We start from the raw sequence: 24,125 nt of genomic DNA, 5'->3' as shown, positions 1-24,125 counted from the left end.
TCCACGTTCTCCGCATAGGACGTCACCAATTCGCTCGACTATCTCTCGCTCCTCGCCGCCGAACCAATCCTTCCATCAGCCGCGGCTGAGCCAATCCTTTCCTCAGCCGCCCTCCATTCCATCCGCCACCGGCAGCGGCGGCGCTCCTCGCATCACGTCTCCACGCGCTACGTGGGCGGCATTCTGCTAGGCCAACCATCCGCCGTGAAGAACACAGACGTCTAATGGCGCCGCAGCTCCTGGGCTACTACTCGGTCTCCTCCTGGCCCCGGCTCCCGCAGGTTCCCCCGTGGCCCTGCGCATCCCACGTCCAGCGCCGGGTGATATGCTTTGGGCCGCCCCGCTGCCGCGCCGGCGCAGTCAGGGTGTTAGCGGAGGTGGACCCTGCGCTGGCCCTGGACCGCGGTGCGAAGGCGGTGGAAATCCAGTTTCCGACTGAGGAGGATGGTGTGGGGAATGAGGAAGACGGCGAGGCAGTGGACGAGAGGGAGAGGATGAGGCGGATGCGGATATCGCAGGCGAACAAGGGGAATACGCCGTGGAACAAGGGCAGGAAGCACAGCCCAGGTAGGATTGCACCCTAGTTTAATCCTTCAGTGGTAACTTTTGTGGAAATGTTTGATTAAAATGGAAGAAAAAGAGAGAGATTGGTACTGGTAGGTGGAAACTGTGTGATAGCAACGTGAGAACTCAACATGCCAGCGGCCACCTTTTAGGAAATTCATGTAGATGTTCTGTTCCAGAAAAACATGGAATAACTGCAACGATGAAGGTTTAAATGGATCTAGTAAATGACTTAGATAAGAGTTGCATATTGATTTGAGGAAACGGTAATGCCTTATTAAATTTAACTTGCATGTGTAGAGACGCTCCAGCGGATTCGGGAGAGGACACGGCTTGCTATGCAGAACCCCAAGGTGAAGTCATGTAAGAATTGTTGTTGCTATTTATATGTGGCGTCATGTCTTTTAATCCCTTGGTATTTGCGTAGTGTTACTTGAGCTAACTATTTCATAATGTAGGATTGTAGATAGCTAATTGAATACATTTAATTAATAGCAATATTGCTACAAGCCAAAATTGTTATCTTATATTGGATCGATTGAATGCCTGGGCACAATTGCATTTGGGTAACGCATGGTCTCTACCTCTCAAGTTTGCATCATCTGAGGAGATTAACCATCTCTAACTAAACTGGACAATACAAACACCCTTATGTCTTGGGGTGCTACAACGTTCTGGAGTTGCTTTATTTCATGGTGTAACAGATTGTCACCATACAGCTTCTATGTAGCTGTTTGTTTTGCAATGCAAAGGAAGGATAAAAAATTTCAGGACAGTGAGTTGGATAGATTATTGAAAAAATGTACGTTTAAGTATGCTTGGTTCCACATTTCTGGCTGTGGATACATGCAAATGCAGATATCATAGCCTAGAAATCTGGCATGTTTGCAATGAAATGTTCATCCAACCACATTTTATTTTGAGACACTTTCTAATTTATTGAATCATATGCTGATCGGAAGCAATTAACTTGGAATGTTTATGCCATCATTTCTTTTTGCTTTCTGCTGGGTATGTTTTGCAACCTTGCCAGGTAAAGCATGCTGAATAGTATTCATAAATGGTTCCAGGGCATCTAAATTTACTTATCACCAAAGAACTAGCCATGTACAGGGGTGCGTGGAAGCTTGCTATCCATGTGCCAGAACCATGAGTTGGTCGCGAGATCTTATGGATCTCACCTCTAGCCTACCCCAACTTGTTTGGGACTAAGGCTTTGCTGCTGTTGTTTGAAGTATGTATTAAGATGTAATTTTCCTGAATTCGTTTGCTATAGTTCTCTTTAAAATTGGGATCTTACATGAAATATGCAGTAATATGTTGATATGTTGCAGCAACATGGGTACTGCATGGCTGGTAATACAGATACTTCTACATATATAATGGGAAATGATTATTGTTATTATTATTGGTTTAATTACTTACAAATTAGTATAATGGTGTGGCATTACAAACTAACCACACATGCTACTTACAAACTATAATGGTGTGGTATTACAAACTAACCACACATGCCATAGCAGGCACAAATGTAACACTTGGTCCAACCGCAAAGGACCAGTGGGTGCACTAGTGTACGGTACTAGGTGTGATACCCATCGAAGCCTATATTTTTCTTGCATTATTTACTTGGCTCATTAATACTGTGTCAGTATGTTCAAGTTTTTGTCAGAAACAAGTTAATGCATTGTTTAGCTTGGCTAAAGAGATTGCTGTGCAGGTTAAGAAAAAGCTGATGAATCTCGGACATGCTCAGAGGTAGGCCCTTATTCTTAAGATTTATGTAGTACATTGATAAAACATTAACAATTATCGACAAGGTATTTTTCTATTTTCTTGTGCAACGTCTTACTAAGGGCATCTCCAACAGTAGAAGCTTATATGAGCACCTAAAAAAAAGGCAGCCCGGTGCATGTTGCTCCCGCTTGCGCAGGGTCCGGGGAAGGGTCCGACCGCCTTGGGTCTATTGCACTGGGCTGCCCCCCTTGTTTTTTTAGGTGCTCATATAAGCTTCTTCTGTTGGAGATGCCCTCGGTAAGACGTTGCACAAGAAAATATAAAAATACCAAGATGAAGCACTCACGTAAGAGCCGCAGCCTCCAACGCACATAATAAATCCATGGGTGCTTGGACCATTTAATTTGAACCAAAAGCCCACCTAAGCGTCGCCTCTAAATCAGGCACTCAACACCAACTATGTGACCGGGATTGGAGAGCAACGGCTGGGAATTTATTCCCTAGCGCCCATTTGTAGCGCCGCGTTGGAGATGGCCTGAACCATTATCCTCCATAATTATAACACCCTGCTGTGTGCTGTGCTTTGTAATGGTGGGTTTAGTCCCACATGGTTTACTTTAAGATGTATTAGAGTTGCGAACCATACCAGCTGGATTGACGCCCTTAGAGTTGCGAACCATACCGGCTGGATTGACGCCCTTAGAGTTGCGAACCATACCAGCTGGATTGACGCCCTTAGAGTTGCGAACCATATCAGCTGGATTGACGCCCTTAAGAGTTGCTAACCTTACCAGCTGGATTGACGCCCTTAGAGTTGAGTTGCGAACCTTACCAGTTGGATTGACGCCCTTAGAGTTGCGAACCATACCTGCTGGATTGACGCCCTTAGAGTTGTGAACCATACCGGCTGGATTGACGCTCTTAGAGTTGCGAACAATGCATGACTTGATGAAGTAATTGTTGTTGTTTCCCGCCACATTTAGAGAGACTCTTAAGATATATGATTGTGTTCATGGAAAATAATATTTTTGTAAGTACATGTCTCCTTTTTTGTCCTTGCTTGCATTGTAAAAGACGTGTTAGCAATTTTGGCCTTTTGGTGATAAAAATTAATTTTTTGTAAACATTTTTAATATGAGTATCAAAGCACTTCTACATCAACATGTTCTCTATATTTTATTGAATATGTTCTTAAATGCCGACCACGCCCATTAAACTACGGAACAATATATCTATCAGTGGTGTGTGATGAAAGCCTACTAGATTTCCTCGCACATGTGTGCTTCCATTTCACCTCAATTATTGATAGCCGTCCGATAAAATTGTGTGACATCAGTGACGGTGCCATGGCCCAGGGTTGCCTTCAGCCACCAAAAGTCGGCCCATCAGGTTGGCACAGGACCCCTAGGCCGGTATACGGCTCCGGACTCCAAATGAGCTCTCCAGAGCTCGTTTTGTCAACTCATGAGTTTAGAAATTGACAAGCAAGCATGATGACCTACACAACATAGACACAAACGAAAGAATGTGGGCACGTGGCATATGTACACATCATCCATCATGATGTGTATGTGCATGTGGGAGTTAGCACAAGATATGCAAGTAAATTTGATGCACGATACAAGAATACGTCATCCATGATGCAATGATACTTGTTATGCTCAACACATGGGGGACAAAAGGTGTAACAAGTATATGATGCATCAATACTAATATGCATAGCATTCATATCAATGTAAAACATATTACGCACACAATTATGGGAGCATGCAAAGTAAAAGATAGAGCAACCTAACAAGGAAACTATGGGGATGTCCTCATGGGCAATAGTATAAGCATGGTTGCAAGCAAGACAAAGACTTGAAAGAATACAAGGAGAAATTGAACAACATCTAAACAATGCATGTACAAAGCACGTTGTTCATGGCATGACATATGAAGGGAATTGCTCAAATGATGCAAAGGGAGCACGCCAATATCATCACAAGATATGCAAATACCATAGAGCAAAAGTTTGTCATCTCTGCCATATTCATAACTCAAGTTGAATTTAATGGGGATGGCATAGTCACCATGATAAGATTGCAAAGATTTGAATTTTCATATCTCATTCATAGCATATGACCAAGCAAGAGGGTTATCGAACATGATATGATATATGAAGTTATGACAAGATATCCTATGTAGCACGGTATCACAACTACTCAACATAACATACTCATCATCACACACATCATAGACGGGTGTCAAATCAAAGCATGTAGAAGGCCTAATAGCATGTGACATAGTAATAGGAGCGTCAGAATCATGCAAGCAATCCATATCCACTAGAGGGACACACACATCACCATCACCTATTTTGTTACCTTGGGAGTCCCACTCATGTGAAGTAGCTGTGGTGGAAAAGACCATCTTGTGGCCAACGTCATCATCTTGATGGAATCATGTGCGGGGTGCATCTTCTTCCACCATGGCCATTGTCTTGTCCAAAGGAGGGCCGAAGTTGTTGAGGATCGAGGTGTTATCATCCATGAGACCTAGCACCAAAGGAGAGGACACAATAAAGGTAGAGGTTAAGTTGTTTGCATTGCAAATGGCCTAACATGATGTAACACCCTCGATGCGACTATAGCTCCCACGTGTCGAGGCACGACTTAGAGACATAATCGCATTGAAGGCATATGTCGCAAGTTAGGCAATCTTCACAACATCCCATGTAATATAGATAATAAAAGGGGAGATAACATAGTTGGCTTACACTCGCCACGTCAATCAAGTACATAAAATAGCATTACATCATCCAAACACTCATGGCCTGACTACGGCGCCAAAATAAAAGACAACCCAACATGCGACACGGTCCCGATCACCCCCAACTGGGCACCACTACTGATCATCAGGAAAGGAAACATAGTAACGTTGAGAGTCCTCGTCGAATTCCCACTTGAGCTCGAGCGCGTCACTTGGAGCGGAATCATCAGGCCCTGCATCTGATGTAATAGTAATCTGTGAGCCACAGGGACTCAGCAATCTCGCACCCTCGCGATCAAGACTATTTAAGCTTAACAGGTAAGGTAAGGTAAATATGTGGAGCTGCAGCAAGCGACTAGCATATATGGTGGCTATCCTGTTCGCAAAAAAGAGCGAGAAGAGGAGGCAAAGCGCGAACGGATAACTAGAGGGCAACCTGCGGCAAGCATTACTCCAACACCGTGTTTACTTCCCGGACTCCGCCGAGAAGAGACCATCACGGTAACTCACACTATTGATTCATTTTAATTAAGTTAAGGTTCAAGTTGTCTACAACCGGACATTAACAAATTCCCATCTGCCCATAACCGCGAGCACGACTTTCGAAAGTTCAAATCCCTGCAGGGGAGTCCCAATTTAGCCCATGACAAGCTCTCACGGTCAACGAAGGAATAGACCTCCTCCCGAGACGTTCCGATCAGACTCGGTACCTCGGTTCTTCAAGACACTTCGACAGGTTAAAACAAGACCAGCAACACCGTCCGAATATGCCGACAAATCCCGATAGAAGCTGCACATATCTCTTTCTCAGGGCATACTCAGATAGGTCAAGCTACGAGTAAAACCAACCCTCGAGTTTCTCCGAGGTGGCCTCGCAGGCTGCCTGGTTCGGACCAACACTCAGAGGAGCACTGGCCCGGGGGGGGGGGGGTTTAAATAAGATGACCCTCGGGCTTCGGAAACCCAAGGGAAAAAGAGGCTAGGTGGCAAATGGTAAAACCAAGGTTGGGCATTGCTGGAAAAGCTTTAATCAAGTCGAACTATCAAGGGGTTCCCATTATAACCCAACCGCGTAAGGAACGCAAAATCCGGGAACATAACACCGATATGACGGAAACTAGGGCGGCAAGAGTGGAACAAAACACTAGGCGAGAGGCCGAGCCTTCCACCCTTTACCAAGTATATAGATGTACTAAGATAACAAGATAATATAATGATATCCCAACAAGTAAATAATGTTTCAACAAGGAACGGTCTCCAATCTTCACCTGCAACTAGCAACGCTATAAGAGGGGCTGAGCAAAGCGGTAATATAGCCAATTAACGGTTTGCTAGGACATGGTGGGTTAGAGGTTTGACATGGCAATTTGGGAGGCTTGAAAAACAAGTGGTAGGCATCGTAGTATAGGCATAGCAAAAGAGCGAGCATCTAGCAAAACAAAGATAGTAGTGATTTCGAGGGTATGATCATCTTGCCTGCAAAGTTGTCAGAGTTGCATGGATCCTCGAAAGCAAACTCAACGGGCTCCTCGTTAGCGAACTCGTCTCCCGGCTCTACCCAAACAAGACAAACAAGCAAACGGAACACAATCAACCACGTGCAAAGCTCAAACAATATGATGCAATGATGGTATGCTATGCGGGATGCATATGCAAGATTTGATAAGGGATGCATGAACCTGGCCTCAACTTGGAATTCCAAGTGTGCCACTGGAAAGGTGAGATGAAATCGCTTGAAAACGATATAAAGATCACCGGAATCGGAGTTACGGTTTGGAAATGACAAGCAATTCAAATATGACCACGTTCTGCGATTTACAGCAAGTAGCCATCTAAATGCAACGAGATGAACACGCTACAACACCCAAACATGGCATCAAAATACATGGCAGGAATTCATTCAAGATGCTTAACAAAAGTCTAGCACTGAGCTACGGCCAATTCATCCATTAACAGGTTCAAACAAGCATGGCAAAAATGCATATGGTAAACAGATTTCAGACTTAGTGAAATTAACACTTGTTTGGAATCTCAGATCAGATAGCACTCTTTGGAGCAACAAAACTATATGCTACAAGACCTGAACATGGCAAAGTAAAGCATGGCATGGAGCTACTCAAAGAGCTTAACAAAAGTCCCTTAGTGACCTTGAGCCAAAAGGGATCAGAAAATACAATTGCAAGCATGTGAACATGGCAAAAACATAATCAGTTCTCAGACTTAGTGAAAACTGGAGCATGCTGAAACAGATATCAAGTAGGCATGTTTACGAGTTCGATGCACTCACTATAGAGCAAGTCATGACAATCTGAGCATACACCCATCAAGAATACACAAAATACAAGCTAGACATGGCAAGAACAATAGCATAGCATGCACGGATCAACTGCAACATCCTCGGCAAAATTGCTAATAAGTAGACAATCTGACCAGATTCACGAAATAGCAAAAGTAGAGCTCGATTGACTCAAATTAGGGTGCTCCATAATTGCAAACAAAGACATGGATGGATAGAGCACTACAAGATTAACAAAACATCCTTACTGATCATCCTCAAAAGAGGCACGGATCACTAGGAAACAACATGAACATATGGCCATATGAGATAAACAGCTCAAGGACTTAGTGGAAATGCTAAGTCCTTGAAATCAGCATTACCAAGTGTCTCACTTTGCAAGCTTGTGCTAGTCACCACACACATCACAAAAATACATGGGTTGCATCTCTGAAAAGATGACAAAACCCTTAACAAAACATATGTAGAGCTCATGGACATATCATGCACACAATAATCATGGCAAAAATGACAAATATCTAAATGGAGCAGCAGATCTGACAATAATCTCAAGTAGCCCTCTTCTAACAGCATTTCGGGCATCAAGATGAACTCAAATGAAAATGATGCAATGAGATGAAATGATGTGCTCTCTGAGACGAACATTTTGATATGCTATATGCGCGAAACGGAGCTACGGATGCAAAGTTACGGCATGATGAATATGGGCATATGAATTAGGGTTTCGGGGATAAAAGTCAACCCTCGAGATTTTTGGATCCAGATCTGCACTGTTCACGCGCGGGTTACGAGGTTCGACGGCCGGAGCTCGAGTTCGCCGGAGAAGCAGGGGCGTCGCCGGACTTGCCGATTCCCGAAGCGAGGAGGGGCGGAGGAACGGCCGGCGAGGCGGTCCAGCGCCGGCGCGGAAGAGGAGAGGCGGCGCGGCGGATGGTCGGCGGCTCGGGCGCGCGGGCTGGGAGGTAGGAGAAGGGCGGCGGGGCGCGGGCGCCGGTTCGGGCCCTCGGGGGCCGGCTGCGGGCTGGGCGGGCCGCGGCGGTGGGAGGAGGCGGCCGGCCACGTGGCGCCTCCTGATTGGCGCGGGCGGCGGCGGCGACTTCGTCCGGCGGCGGCCGGACGTGTCTGGTGGTGGCGGGGCGATTTTTAGGGTTTGGACGGGGAAGAGATCCGGATTTTTGGAGGAGGACCTATTTATAGGCCTAGAGGGAGCTAGGAGTGTCCAAATGAGGTGCGGTTTTCGGCCACGCGATCGTGATCAAACGCTTTAGATGATGGAGAGGGTTTTGGGCCAAATTGGAAGGGTGTTGGGCTGCAACACACACGAGGCCTTTACGGTCCCTTTGGAGTATCAAACGAAGTCCAAATGATACTAAACTTGACAGGCGGTCTACCGGTAGTAAACCAAGGCCGCTTGGCAAGTCTCGGTCTAATCCGGAAATGTTTAATCCCCACACACGAAAGATAGGTAGAAATGACCACCGGAGGAGAACGAAGCGCCGGAATGCAAAACGGACAACGGGGAAAATGCTCGAATGCATGAGATGAACACGTATGCAAATGCAATGCACATGATGACATGATATGAGATGCATGACAACGATAACAACACGGAGACAAAAACCCGAACCCGAGAAAAATAAAATAACTTAACGCCGGAAACGGCAAGAGTTGGAATACATATTGGGTAAATCATATCCGGGGTGTTACACATGACCTATCAACTACCTCACTCATCTCTTGTGGCTCACTATTTCCCTCAAGGTGGATGGACCACACTCAAACTCACATATGATGGAGTCACTCAAGTGATGGTGGTGGTTGTGGCTCTCCTCACATAGGAATTGGGGCATCGACATATGTGGGGCTAGTGGTGAACTCTCACTCTCAATATGCGTGCACATATCTCTCAAGTCACACTATACGCCGCCATAGTTGAAGGGAAAATCCCATCCTCAAGCATCCCGTCACCGTTGCCAAGGATGAAGGTCCTAGAAGGTGGCACATCATCACTCGCCTCCATGATTGAAGGGAATATCCCATGCTTGACCATCTCACTATTGCCTCCAAAAGTGGAAGCTTGTTCCTCGCTCGCCACCAAGTCACTTGCCTCCAAAGTATGGTCCTTGAATGGGTCCATAGTCATAGTTGTCGTTGTGCTGTCTTGAAAAACGCTTATAGATGGAAAGAACCTCACTGCGAGAAGTCATAAAATAAAGCCAAGTGTAACGAGAGAAATCATCTATGAAAATAATATAGTATCAATGGCCCCCTTTTGAAGCGAAGCGAGCCGGACCCCATACATTAGAATGGACCAAATTAAAAGGACGCTAAGACACCGACTCACTAGTAGGGTAAGGTAACTGAATCTGTTTTCCTAGTCTACAGCCCTGACACTCTAAATAGACATCTCCTGAGACAGACCCCAGAAGACCTCGACGAACTAATGACGACAAGCGAGACCCACAAAGATGACCAAGTCGATGATGCCACTGCTGGAAGGAGCTGGTAGCTGAAGCGACAGAAGCGGATGGACTGGCGATAGTGGTGGCAGCAGAAGGAACATGAAGCCAGTCTAGCTCCCAAAGACCCTGAGAGTCACGGCGGTGAGGGCCAGCCCCAACCGAAGTGTGCGTTCGACGATCCTGGACAGAACAAAGAGTCAACGTCAAGGATGACGCGACAACCAGAATCAGTAAGTTGACCGGCAGAAAAAAGATTCATGGTAAGTCGAGGAACATGAGCAACATCAGGAACAGAGTAAGAATGTGTGGTAAGATTACCTCGACTAGCAACAGAAAGAGGAGTACCATCAGCAGTGAGTACGTGAACAGGAAAATCAAGCGATTTAAGAGAGAACAAATTTGAAGAATGAGAAGACATATGAAAAGAAGCTCCGGAGTCCAGAACCCACGAGGATGTACCTGACTATGTAGAGGGTGGTTGCTCAGTGCGGAAAGCATTAGTCATAGAACCTGCAGTACCCGTCGAAGGAGAACCTGAAGCGGCAAGCAGACGCTTAAGTCGCAGAATATCCTGCTCAGTCAAGGCGGTGGCTGAAGATGTCGAAGTAGAAGAAGTCCTCGAAGCTGATGATCGCACCTTACGCAGGTGTTTCTTCTTCTGGAAGCACTGAGACTCAACATGACCATCCATCTTGTAGTAGCCGCAGTGAGGACGAGATTGACCCTGGCCGCCCGTAGGAGTAGGCAAGAGCGGCGGAGCACTCGAGTGGGAAGGAGTCGGTGCAGCAGGCATAGCAGGAACTCGAGTACCGAGCACAGAGGGAACCTCAAGTAAACCAGCGCCACAGAGGTGAGTCTCCTCAACACAGATCTCAGAAAGCGCCTCCATGAGGGAGATGCGACCACGAGCAAACAACTGAGCGCGCCGGGGCTCAAACTCCTTACGGAGTCGAGACAAGAACTCGTAGACACGATGAAACTCCAAATCAGCCCGCACAGCCTGGCAACACTGACAAGTACGACAACCAGCAGTGCGGAGAGAATCAAGCTGATGCCAGATAGCAGAACTCTGTGCATAGAACTCATCAACAGCGGAGTCACCCTGCTGAAGAGCATGCTCCTGCCGAACCACAGACAGGTATAAGGCATCACCAGAGGGCTGATAGCGCTGACGAAGCCGAGTCCACATCTCAAATACAGTAGAGAGGAAGCAGCACTGACAGTCAGCTGCACGGAAAGACGCTGTGCCGATGTGATTGTGCATATCCCTGGAACTTGAGAGCTGAGGTGGAGGCGTTCTTGTTACATCTTTGTGTACGGTTCAGAGCTTGCACTACTTGTCTGAATAAACATTGGATACTCCTAGTCTGCATTGGTCGATGCCGCTGTCCGTGAGCACACGGACGACGCAGCTGGCACGAGGCTGATGTTGGCCGGGCTCCTGTTGGCGTACGCGCCGACACCAACAGCATTCAGCACGCCATGCCAGCGGACAGCGCCGTGGAGTGCCCGCAGCCTGACGTAGTCCCTCCGTAAACTAATATAAGAGCGTTTAGAATACTAAAGTAGTCATTTAAACGCTCTTATATTAGTTTACAGAGGGAGTACTTGGCAACAGCGTCCTAGATCTCCAACCGGGTGACCGGCACCAGCGGTGAAGGCCTAGATGGCGAAACGGTCGCGCTCAATCGTGCGCGTGCGTCGATTGTGCCAGGAGTTGGGATCGTCCCCTTTTTTGGGCATAGTGTTTCCAAAAGGAAATCCATACCAAGAGGGGTGGTAGGACGAGAGAGCAAAGGGACACTTGGATGTGGCAGCAAGCAACCACCGCCATGGCTCCATCTTCGACGGATCTAGAAGCAGAGATACGGACGAAAGCTTGAAGCCAAAATTCAATTTACTGAGACCCTAACTACAACTACGTATAGAAGAGTAGGATCCCTCGCGCAACTCAACTCTGGCAGTTGCCGTGGATGAGAGGAGAAGGGCCGACGACGAGGAATTTGGGAGGGGTTCTAGAAGGCTCGTTTGTTTGGCGAGAGAAGGAGAAATTTCCAGGGTATCGGCTTTGTGTTTCGGATGTCTTCTCCAAAATTCTGTCGAATGTGTGGGGTGTTTATGCAAAATGTGCTCCGGAACTACCCACCTCAGTTTCAGCCTTACATTCCAGATCGAACGGTCAATATGGCATAGAGGCAGACACACCATCATCACCAATTGCCATTTTTATAGGAGTATAGATGCCCGGAGGCATCAAGTCGGACTTCCGGGATGATGTCCAGACAGTCCGGCAGCTGATCTTCAGCAACACTTCTCCTTCTTCTCTATTCGTCGCTGCTTCCAAGCTTCCCTTGATGATGGTGTAGGCGTACTCTCGTGCTTGCACTCCTTGATATGTGTGAAGTTCCACTCTGGCTTGGATGCCGGACAGTCTGGCTGATGGTCAGACAAAACTCCGGACAGAAAGTCAGAGGGCCCTTTCATCAGGCTTAACGTTTTGGGTACTGATGCCTGGAGGCATCAAGCTGGACTTCCGAGATGATGTCCAGACAGTCCAACAGCTGATCTTCAGCAGCTCTTCTCCTTCTTCTCTATTCGTTGCTGCTTCCAAGCTTCCCTTGCGGATGGTGTAGGCGTACTCTCGTGCTTGCACTCCTTGACATGTGTGAAGTTCCACTCAAACCTATGGATGCATGAGGGAGGAGGGTCAAGCAGTATACCGTCCTCGAAGGGGTCAAGTAAACACAAGAAAAAGAGAAGATTCACCTTTATATGTATGATGTGGGAGATATGCATGTCTTTGACGATGGGGCATACTGACATGGTGATATCCGGAGGCACCCTCCGCACCAAGGAGGTTTATGTGTCGCAGCCACTTGGTTTCTTTGTCACTTGAGAAGAAGGAAAGGTGTTGCGACTATGAGGGGGTACTATGTACTGTGCCAAGCCCTGCGTGCATGTAAGGCATGCCTCATGCCTCACTGAAGTGGCTTGGCTTCGAGCAGAGCGCCCAGGAGCACGATGTACGGACGCGTCCATGGCAGGGTGTTCTTGCTCATTGGCATCAATGTCTACCATCTGGTGATCACCAGATCAGACACCCGATTAGACCATGATGAGATCACCCGATTCAAGGAAGAAATGAAGACGGAATTCCTTATAGGTTATCTTGAGCTCATCTCCTTCTACCTGGGATTGAGTTACACCCAAGGCAAAGATGGGACACTTTGAATCAGGGGAAGTCGTCAAGCGCATCCTTGACATAGCTGGGCTGAGGAACTGCGATCCCTTGCCCACACCCATGGAGGCGCGACTCAAATTGAGTTGTGAGAGCACAGCAGAGGAGATTGATGCCACAACATACCGGCGGATCATTGGAAGTCTGCAGTACCTCGTCCACACACAGCCTGATCTCGCCTTCTTGTTGGGTTGAACGAGCAGACTCATGGAGCGCCCCACGGTGGAACACATGAGCGCCGTGAAGCAGCTGCTACGCTACAGCCGGCATGATTGACTATGGTCTCTCCTACCCTCGTAGTACAAAGGGCGCAAAACTGGTTGGCTTCTCGGACAGCAATCAGACCGGCGACATCGACATGAGGAAGAGCATGTCCGGAGTAAGCTGGCAATCTGCGAAGCAGTGAGTTTTGGCTGCGTCTTCCTGTGAAGTAGAGTACGTTGCTGCAACAACGGCGGCAAGCCAAACCATCTGGCTGGCACGGTTGCTTGGTGATATGAAGGGGAAGAGGGACACCATGTCCGTGCTCGCACTCAGCAAGAACCCAGTTTTCCATGAGCAATGACGAGTGCAGCAGCGGATGGCAATGACGAGTGCAGCAGCGGATTGCAATGATGGTTCCTGCACACATGTAATGGCACCACTATTTGTGTTAGTGGCAGCACCCATGGAGAGTGCCGTTGAGGGCATCGGCGGGACTGGTTTTGATGTCTTAAGATAACACAACCTGGCTGCTAGCTCGGGAATTGCAAGCATACTACTCAGTAAGGATGGCAGTTGGCCCATAGTTTAAAGTATGCCAGGGACTCGAGCTTGTCTCAGTTTCGGCATGATTCAAGTGTTTGCACATGCACTTCAAGAGATGGAGCGTGGCCTACACAAGCTCATGCACTATAGCGAGCTGATCCGAAGAGCTCGTTCGCTTGATTTCGCAATGTTTGCACATGCCACTTCATACTCCCCTCGGCCATATCCAAACCTGCAACTGTGCCACAACCCACAAGTCTAAACTCTGAAGTACCCAGGAACTAACCTCAAAGCAAGAATATTTAGTGCTTAAATAGTAGTGTAATAAGTTAACTGCAGTTCTTTAAAAAAAAAGTTAACTGCAGTTTTTTAAAAAAAAAATGTTAACTGCAGTTCCTTAGTTTCATGATTTCTAGAACTACCAAATCGATTTAATTGTAGATGCTTTTGTAGTAATTGCTATTTTTGTTTGTACTTAATACAGTGAAGAGACCAAAATTAAGATATCATTGGGAGTGAGGCGTGGGTGGAGCTTGCGTCTACAGAAGCTAATGGTTCAGGATGGCTGCTTTGTGGAGTGGCGGGAAATGATAGCAGATGCAGCTAGGAAGGGCTTTGCTGGTGGAGTTGCCTTCCAATGGAATTCACATAAAATATTGACTGAGCAATTGCGGCAGGAATGGTTGGAGAAAGTCCAGCAAAGACGATCAATGCCTAGGCCGACAGGTAATAGAAGAGCGCCAAAAACTCCAGAGCAGAGGAGAAAAATTGCAGAAGCCATTGCTGCGAAGTGGTTGGATCGAGTAAGATTATCTATGCCTTGCTGAACATATTTCATGGTTCTCATCCTCTCATTCCAATGTCTTCGGGGCAATATATGGCTTATTCATATTGCATAAACTAATGGTAGAAACGATTGATTTTCTTGCAGGAATACCGTGAACGTGTTTGCAGTGCAATTAATAGCTATCATGGAACATCTTCTGGATCTAAAGTACCGCGTAAACAAAGAACTCCGAGAGAACCAGGTGCAAAGCGTGAAAAAAAGAAATCTATTCAACACAGAGCTGTCAGCTTGGACGATGCACATGCAAAAACTGCTCCGGTTAAGAGAAAGAAAAGTGCAACTCCTTACAAAGATCCTATGGCAGGTGAGAAACTAGAGATGATAACGAAGATTCGAGCCCAAAGGACAGCACTGGAAATAGAGAAGAAAGAGGCTATTGAAAGGGCCAGGTATGTTGTCTTATTTGCAATTAGAAAAGGGTAAACTGCATGAGGCACATCTTTGCTAACAAATATCAGCTATTGATTTTCTGTGCTTAAAATTTTGTTACTGCACTTTGATGTGTTCTTTCAACTAGACTTTGACTAGTTTTGACAAATATGAAAATAAGACAAAATAACCCAGCAATGCTGGCTAAGCCCCCCCTTATAATTTCTGTTTGATTGTTGCACTATCCAATGTGTTTAATTTATGAAAAGTAGTCAAAGCTTAATAACAGCCACATTGTCGGACCCCGGATTTGGTATATTCCAAGTTTAGCGCAATTGCCTACAAGGTATAGAATAGAAGCCATATCCTACCCGCAAAGTGTACTTTCGTACATGCACGCACTATGACACGCTGTGGGGTGAGACGTAATAAGTATCATCATAGAACTCGAACGATAACATATATATAAGGTATGGAGCTCACATGAGCTAATAAGTTATTGTTACAACTAGAGATCAACATGACCCAACATTACATCATTCAACGAAGTGAATAGTCTGGTTATAGGCAAAATATCAAATGTGCCCAAGAGGTTGGAGATAAACGAAAGGCCCTCCCAAGGCTCAGACCACCTGGGACCTTCTATCTAACTCGTCGTCAGTAAGTTTTGCAAAGTAGCCGCCTTCAATGTCGGTGAAGTCCTCTGCTGCAACTTGGTTTGAATAGCAAGGGTGAGTACATGACGTACTCTGCAAGACTTACATTAGATCTACACTGAGTATGCCTCGTCTCAAAGTAAGGGTATGTGGTTTGCTCCTATAGATACACTACAACTTGCGTCTAATAGAGATAAGGAAAGAGAGTGCACTGGCTTTCATTCCACCTTGTATCTCCCACGAGGAAGAATCCGCAAGGCACTCACACCGTATGTTTTTAAAGCGGTTAAGGGAAGCGAGGCGCTGAGGGGGCACCTCACTGCTTAAGCGCTAAAGCGTAAAGTGAGGTGACGCTTTGGACAGACTCTGAACCTGATGGGCAGTAAAATAGAGTGCCATTTAGTGAGACATACGTACCTTGATTCTAATCCACCAGTGAGCACATATGCATTAGTAGCCATTATTCTAATCCATCCACTAAGCAGTAAGCAACTAGCCAACTACTATAAGAGAGGTAGCAGCAGCACCTAGGAGCAGAGGAGCTGTGCATAGCATAACACATAACAGAGCAGGAAAGGCATGACAGGCTGGTGCAGATCTGAGCATGCAAGAAAGAGCAAAGGGAGGGGAAGGGGGAGAAGAGAGGGCAGGAGCCATGCAATTGTGGTTGCGCAAGAGGAAGGGGGGAGCTGCTGCAGCCGGAGAAGAGGAGCGAGAGGAGGAAGCTGGTGCTGATCTGAGGAGGAAGCTGCTGCCAGAGGAGAGGAGAGAGATCTGAAAGCCTGGAGATTTGCACGTCCTGGTTTTGGTTCTCTCTCTCTTTCCTCTCCTGAAACTGTTTCACATGTGAGCCCAGTTTTCCCGCCCTTGTGTTCCCACCCAGCCCTTTTTTCCCGCCAGAAATCTCTGTTCCCTGCTTGGCAAGTCTATGGCGTCCTCTCTGTACTAAAGCGCCAATCAGGATGCCTAAGAGGGCGCTTTAGACGCTTTAATGTCTAAGGCACACCTTAGACACATGTGTAAAGTGAGCCGGATGCTTTGAGCCTGGAGGGCGCTCTGAGGGACGCTTTACAAACAATGCTCACACGGCGGCAAGTTTATTAAATATTTGTTGAAGTTGTTCTATGATTAAGTACAAAATGTTGAAGTCGTCCATAACATGGACAGGGCTATTCAAATAGATTTAACCCTGCAGGGGCGCACCAATTTACTCTAACAAACGCCAAACGCTCTTTTAGGGGCTGTTTGGATTACAACCCGCACTTGCGGATCCAAAATTTTGGTCGTTGACCAGGCTTGGCGTCCCGTTGGGATGGGCACCAACTTTTGGTGCGCCCAGCCCACCCAGGCTCCTCCGGTTCACTTTGACGCCAAATCATTGGCAAATCTCGGGCGCCTATATCCTGCACCAAGTATTTGGCTCGCCAACATTGGCATGGCCGACACTGGCGAGAACCAAACAACCCCTTAATGCCCTCGAGAATAGCGCACACGGGGTGTGCTGGCGGAGGGAGAGTGGCCACGACACTTCCCATATGTTGCAAACAAGTCCAAGGGGCTACCCAACCGAGTTGTGCCTGAATTGTGAATCTAGCCGATGCTCCGAAACAGACTCAACCATTGTGAGCGGCTAGAGGCCGCAAGATAAACGGTTGCCGTGCCACATTCCTATATGCAAGGTTGTCAGAATCACAATTCTATTGTACGATTCTATCACTTTACGATCCAAATGAACCCCTATGATTCAATGATTTTGATTGTTAGCACTCCCTCCATTTTTGTATACAAGGCCACAAACGTATATTACAGGTAACAAGGCAAAAGTTAATGCATGCTCAAGCCAATGTTGCAAGCCATCTTGTCTTGTTGTTTAACGTGTTAATTAATGTGTATTTTTCTCTTCCACCCACAACAGGCCAATGCTCTCACTCCTTTTTGGTTGATTAATGAGGCGCATTCAAGCCAACCTCACACCCGCTTGCATGCAAGATATAATTAATGTCCTCCTTTGCTAAAATGAGGCAAACACAATTAATTTCGTCTTGATTAGTGTTAGTGGCCTTGTATAATTGCAAATTGTAATTTTGATAGGGGCCTTGTATATAAAAAGGGAGTATCTATGATTCTGACAGTGAGGATTCTATGATTTGCGATCCTACCATCAAAGCTCAACCATTGTGAGTGGCTAGAGGCCGCAAGATAAACGGTTGCTGTGCCACATTCCTATATGCAAGGTTGTCAGAATCATGATTCTACCACTTTACAATCCAAATGAACCCCTATGATTCTATGATTTTGATTATTAGTATCTACGTTTCTACGATTCTGATAGTGAAAATTCTATGATTTACGATCCTACCATCAAAGCTTCGATCCAATTCAGAATCACGGTTCTGACAACCTTGGCTATATGTATGCAACGGTTAGCCATAACATTAACAACAACACCATCATCATAAACATCTCATTCGCAACACAACTAGACGTAGTGGAAAGCCCGAACTATGTGGCCCATGGAGAGGTTTGAGGTTTAGGTCTAGGTCGCAAGGGGTCCCATAAATTCCCCAGCGAGAGGTTGAGTAAGCTTGGTCTTGGATCAAGATAAAACTCGGGTCCTAGTGTCGGCTCAAGTGGAACAAAACACCGATTGCATAAAACATGGCCTCCCACCTTTGCCTTCATTACATATTAACATAAGTATATCCATAGCACAACATAAATGTATCAGAGCCAGGTTCAACTACCCATAGCAGCATCAAGTAGATATTGTTAGGAAATATGCAACTTGTATTTTCAGGTGGACCTAGGCCGATATATATACATGTAGAGGTGGTAAATATGCATGAAACCCCTCATACCTTAGGGAAAATAAAACAGGCTATACATGGAAAATAATATAACTCTTAACACTACCCCTCAAACTCATGGTGGATCCACAACACTTAGTTTGGAGAGATAAAATCCATGCTCGGCTCTAGTTTGGTCCTTCGTAAAGAAATCCGTCAACTGTAACTTGGAAGGCACACACTGAAGAGCAATAACCTGATCCTGCACACGAGGGCGCACAAAAGAAGCATCAACACCAATATGCTTGGCGAGCTCATGTTTCATAGGATCACGCGCAATACTTCTAGCACATGTATTATCAGACAAGAGTCTAGTAGGTGTAATAATAGACACACCAAACTCCTGAAGTAATCACCATAACTAAGTCATCTCTGCCGTTAAAAGAGCCATAGCTCACAACTCAGCCCCTGCACTCGAGCAGGAAATTGCAATTTGTTGCCCTGTCTTCTAGGCAATGAGAGAGCCAGCAAGAAAAACACAGTAAGAAAAAAGTGAACGACGATCCGAGCATCGCTAACCCATGTAGCATTCGAATAGTCTTGAAGCTGTAACAAACTGGAGAGGGGAAAGAAAAGACGGTGAGAGAGCGCATCACGAAGATATTGAAGAACACGAAGAAAGTGACTATAGTGAGCCGACGTGGGACCAAAAAGAAACTGATTCAAAATATGAACAATATGTGAGATACCCATACGAGTGACAACTAGATTGACTAGACTCCCAACAAGATGACAATAAAACGCCAGATTAGACAAAGGGTCACCATCAGTAGCACGGTGAGGTGAATATTGAGCTCCATGGGAGTCTCAATGGTGCGCTTATCAGTAAGAGCAACACAGACAAGATCATTGATATACTTTTCATGGGAAATAAAAAAACCATCAGAGGTAGTAGAAACCTCACTCCCAAGAAAACAATGAAGAGGGCCAAGATCAGACATAATAGACTACTCACTAAGACATGCCTTCACAAAGGCAATGTACTTAGGGTCGTTGCCAGTGATGATCATGTCATCAACGTATAGGAAAAGAGTCCAACCATGAGAAGAAAGGTGGACAAACAACGCAGGATCATGAACGCTTGCCGAAAAACCAGCAACAATCACCACAGAGGCGAAACGCTCAAACCAAGCACGAGGGGCTTGCTTAAGGCCATAGAGAGAGAGAGAGAGCGACGGAGATGACATATCATACCATGAGGAACAAAATACCCATGTGGTGGTTGCATGTAAACCTCCTCACACAACTCACCATTAAGGAAGGCATTCTTGACATCAAGCTGAGACAGACCAATGGCTAATAGAGGCCACACCAAGAAATGTGCGAACAATGGTCATATGAGGCATAGGAGAAGAAGTCATCATAATCACGACCATGCTCGTGTTGAAAGACACGAGCCACAAGACGAGCTTTGTAGCGCTCAAGAGAACCATCCGTGTGAGTCTTAACCTTATAGACCCCGTTAACAAGTGAGGAGACGGGAGCCACAAGACGAGCTTTGTAGCGCTCAAGAGAACCATCCGTGTGAGTCTTAACCTTATAGACCCCGTTACAAGTGACGAGACGCGCACAGGGAGGAAGAGAAACAAGATCCCACGTGTCGGTGAGCTCAAAAGCAACAATCTCCTCTGCCATGGCAAGCTGCCATTTGGAATGAACAACATCACGATAAGAAGTCGCAGCGCCAGTGCTAGAAAGACCATAGCGGTCAACGGGTGAGTACGTAAACCATAAGTAGGCTGGCACAAGGAAGATGGCGCATTAGTAGACGCATCCACAACACGTGAACGACGTGTATAATACTGAGGAAAAGATGGAAGAATACGAGGAATCACCGGAATAGGCTCAGGTGATGGAGACGGGGATACCACTGGCGATGAAGGTGCAGATCCCGTGACAAGTGAGGTGAGGGTGAGGAAACCGTAGGAGATGACGACGTCGTATCTACAACAGTCGAATTAGTAGAAGAGTGGGGTGAGTGGACAAGGACTCAACATTAGTGATAGAAGTGTCGGGGAAAAGTGAGGAAAGAGATATCCTTCACAGAAAAGGTCGAGAAAGATGGAGCCGGGTAGAAAGGACGAGACTCATCAAAAGTCACACCCCGAGAAATACGTGTGTTTGGTGCGTTCCGGGGGGGGGGGGGGCATAGCAAACACAACCAAACAAATGAAGTGTCGAATAATCAGGAGAATGATCAAAAAGACGCTCAAACGAATGCCACCTTACAAAGCAGCAAAGGGCTGGATGTTTATGAGATAGGTGGAAGTGGAAACAGCCTCAGCCCAGAAGTGAGGTGGAATAGAGGTGGCGATCATCAATGCCTGAGGCGTCTCAACAAGGTGACCATGCTTGTGCTTAGCCACACCATTCTGAGCATGGGCACTGGGACAAGAAAACTGAGCAGGAGTGCCCTGCTCAGCAAGGACACCATGCAACATCTTGGAGATATACTCACCAGCGGAGTCATCACGAAACACACGAATAGGCCAAGATACTTGAGTGTGGGTCATAGCAGCAAAATGCCTATATATATAGGCAGAACCTCACTGCGGGAAGACATAAATAAAGCCAAGTGTAGCGAGAGAAATCATCTATAGAAGTCCTTAAACTGGAAGAAGAGCAGCAGCCAACCCGAAGGAGAAATTGCAGCGACGGCAACACAAGATTGGACGGGGAGGGCGAGTTGTGGAGCCCAACAAAAAACCTTAAACCCGGGTTCATGATACCATGTTTGCATGCTATCTCTATCGTGTAGCCCGTGGGGCTTATATTTATTACATAAGACTTGGTGTACAAGGAAAGGAAACATAGCCTAATAGGTCTCCTAGATCTAATACTAATACTCCTTAACAAAGTAAACCAGAACTAGGGAGGTGAGTCTCCTCAGCATAAATCTTAGAAAGCGCCTCCATAAGAGAACTATGGCCACGAGCAAACAACAGAGTGCACCATGGATCAAACTCCTTACGGAGCCGAGAAAAGAACTCCCGTAGACGCGATGAAACTCTAAGTTGGACTGGACAGCCTGGCAACACTGAAAAGTACGACAACCAGCAGTGCAAAGAGAGTCAAGCGGGTGCTAGATAGCAGAATTTTGTGCGTAGAAATAATGAACAGAAGATCGTCGGCGACGACCAATGGCAATGCCGGTGCTCGGGTGCGTGAGCGGGCCAGTGATCTACGGCGAACTAGCATGATCCAAGGACGTATACGACCTTGAGGCTCCATTGGGCGCTGGTTTGCTTGCCACCGACGTCCGTGACCTCTAACAACGGCGAGCGGTGACGTCTTGCTACTGGACTACACGCTAAGGGTAGCTACCAAACATTGCAGAAAATAGGGGGCTTCGGTATAGGAGCTCACCATGAACACAACGGTGTGCTTGGATCGGTCAAAGGACGTGCGGAAAATAGGGGCTTCTGTAGGTGGAGGAGGAGAGCGGCAACGTCGAGGGAGGGTAGAGGGTGGCTAGGGCTAGGTCGGGGGCAGCTATATAGGCCGAGGCGACGCTGTTCAGCCCGTCAAATTGACGTTGCCGTCAACGTGATCGTGGGATCATGCTGCCATACAGAGGTAGGGAATAACCAGTGCAAAGGGGTATTTGGGCTGTGGGTTGTGTGACTTAAAAGAATTCCTTCTTCTTTTTCTTGTACAAAAAATGGAATATCTTCTGTTTAAAAATGTTTTGGAGGTTCAAATGAGATCCAATCTTTATGAAAAATTTTGTGAACCTTCTCTGGAATATATCAAAGCCTCACAAAAAGATTCATAATTTTTGGAATCATGTTTATATTTTCTGAAATGTAAATCCATTTAAAATCAATTTCGGGTTTGAACTAAATGTAGGTGATAGGTTAGGGATAAAATCATGAAACAAATTGGGTAGCCTCTAAGTATTGTAGAAAGGCTATGTGCTAAGTTTGAAAGGCTATCATGCAATACACCAAAAAGGGAAATGGTTTTGTAATTCCCTAATAAAATAAAATGATAAAAGTAATTATTGTTTGAGTTTGGTTTATCTGTGAGGGTTTAACCACATATCTCTATCGTGTACTAATTACACACATGACACATCTAGTTCGTTTGTTACTACTGGGAAAAATCAAAACCACATATCTGTGAAAGTCTTTGGAAAATCCAAACAATATACATGTCAGTACAAGGTTTGCCCGTCTCCGGTGAGGGAGGGGCGATGATGGCGGCGCGTCTTCGGCTCGCTCCAGTGCTTGTAGTCGTTGCTAGGTGGTCTACAGGCATAGATGTAATTTTTATTATTTCTTGTGTTTTTTGTACTGCCATGATGTTTGATGAATGGATCGGAAGTTTTTTCCGGAAAAACAAAGAATGAAAAGAAAAACATAAGTAATAACATACAAATATATCACATTAGTGCACTGCAATCACACTTGCAGTTGAATTTCCCGGGGTGCTTTTACTTCATACCTACTCCCTCCGTCCCATAATATAAGATCGTTTCGCAAGCTAAAACAGCTTGCGAAACAATCTTATATTACAGCTTGCGAAACGATCTTATATTATGGGACGGAGGGAGTAGTTTACACTACTTCCTGTCAGAAAACTAACATGCTATCTGTACATGCAAGACATTTTAAAATTTAACTGTCTCATTGTAGTTGTTTTCTTATTCTTTTACCATCAGGTCACTCATTGTAGAAGCCGAGAAAGCTGCAAATGCTCTTGAGCCTGTTGCAGCGAAAATTCCATTTGCTCAAGCATCACTTATAGAAGCTAGAAAGCTTGTTACAGAGGCAAGAATGTCACTCGAAGGTGTTGATGATAATGATGGGCCAGCAGAAAGTTCTTCTGATGATACATCCGATGACTCGGGTGTATCGGAACTGCACAAGTTGGAGAATCAAAATGACCTTATTAAACAAGAGAATAAATCTGTAAATGGAATGAAGCTACCTCCAAGGACTGTTAATGGCATGGATTTCTATTTTGATGTGTCTGCACTAGGTGAAAAGGAACAACTCAGTATGTTTCAGAGGATAGAGAACTCCATGGAAAGAGCTTATTTGCTTCCTTCAGCTTTTTCAACAGCTCAAGATGTGAACGGAAATCTTGGAACAAATGATCTATATATCAGTGAGCAAGTGGTCAATAACGACCAGATCGACCGGATTGCAGCAGATACAACAGAATTTATTTCAGCAGAGCCACTAGAGGATGTGTCCTCACCTTCTAATAAGTCTAAGATGAGATGGGTACGTGGAAGACTAGTTGAAGGAGAAGAATAAACTAGGAGGTCTAAGGAGTCAAATCCTTGGGAGACTCATCATTAGAAAATGCTTGGATTTGCTTCCATTCTGCTAGGATCTGCAATTTGCAACAGGGAAATGCAATACTTGGAAGCAGATGCTCGTTGTTATCTAACTGGTGTGGACGGGATTGATTGGGATTCATTTATTGTTGGCATGTTCCTCCCTGGAAGAAATTGACGAGCATTCCAGGGAACGGCCTTCTGATGAGCATTGTAATTAGTAGTTGGGACTTTAGAAATTGCCCTCGGGTGTAGTCAGTTATAGGAGAAAACTGACTATAAATCATGATTAAGACGATATATTTATGGAATGCAATTCCCCTCA

The 24,125-nt window shown here is 45.9% G+C and overlaps 1 protein-coding gene across 1 annotated transcript; it reads left to right on the top strand.

The window, feature by feature from the left end:
- Positions 1 to 24,125, top strand: LOC125551105. Its single transcript, XM_048714266.1, has 6 exons — positions 1 to 567; positions 865 to 917; positions 2,285 to 2,322; positions 14,280 to 14,598; positions 14,727 to 15,031; positions 23,177 to 24,125. The coding sequence occupies exons 1-6, from the start codon at positions 225 to 227 to the stop codon at positions 23,775 to 23,777; spliced, it is 1,659 nt and encodes a 552-aa protein (XP_048570223.1). The 5' UTR covers positions 1 to 224; the 3' UTR covers positions 23,778 to 24,125.

This window comes from Triticum urartu, chromosome 1 (genome assembly GCF_003073215.2).
Source record: "Triticum urartu cultivar G1812 chromosome 1, Tu2.1, whole genome shotgun sequence".
Lineage (NCBI taxonomy): Eukaryota > Viridiplantae > Streptophyta > Magnoliopsida > Poales > Poaceae > Triticum > Triticum urartu.
This window is presented reverse-complemented; position numbering and strand designations above follow the sequence as displayed.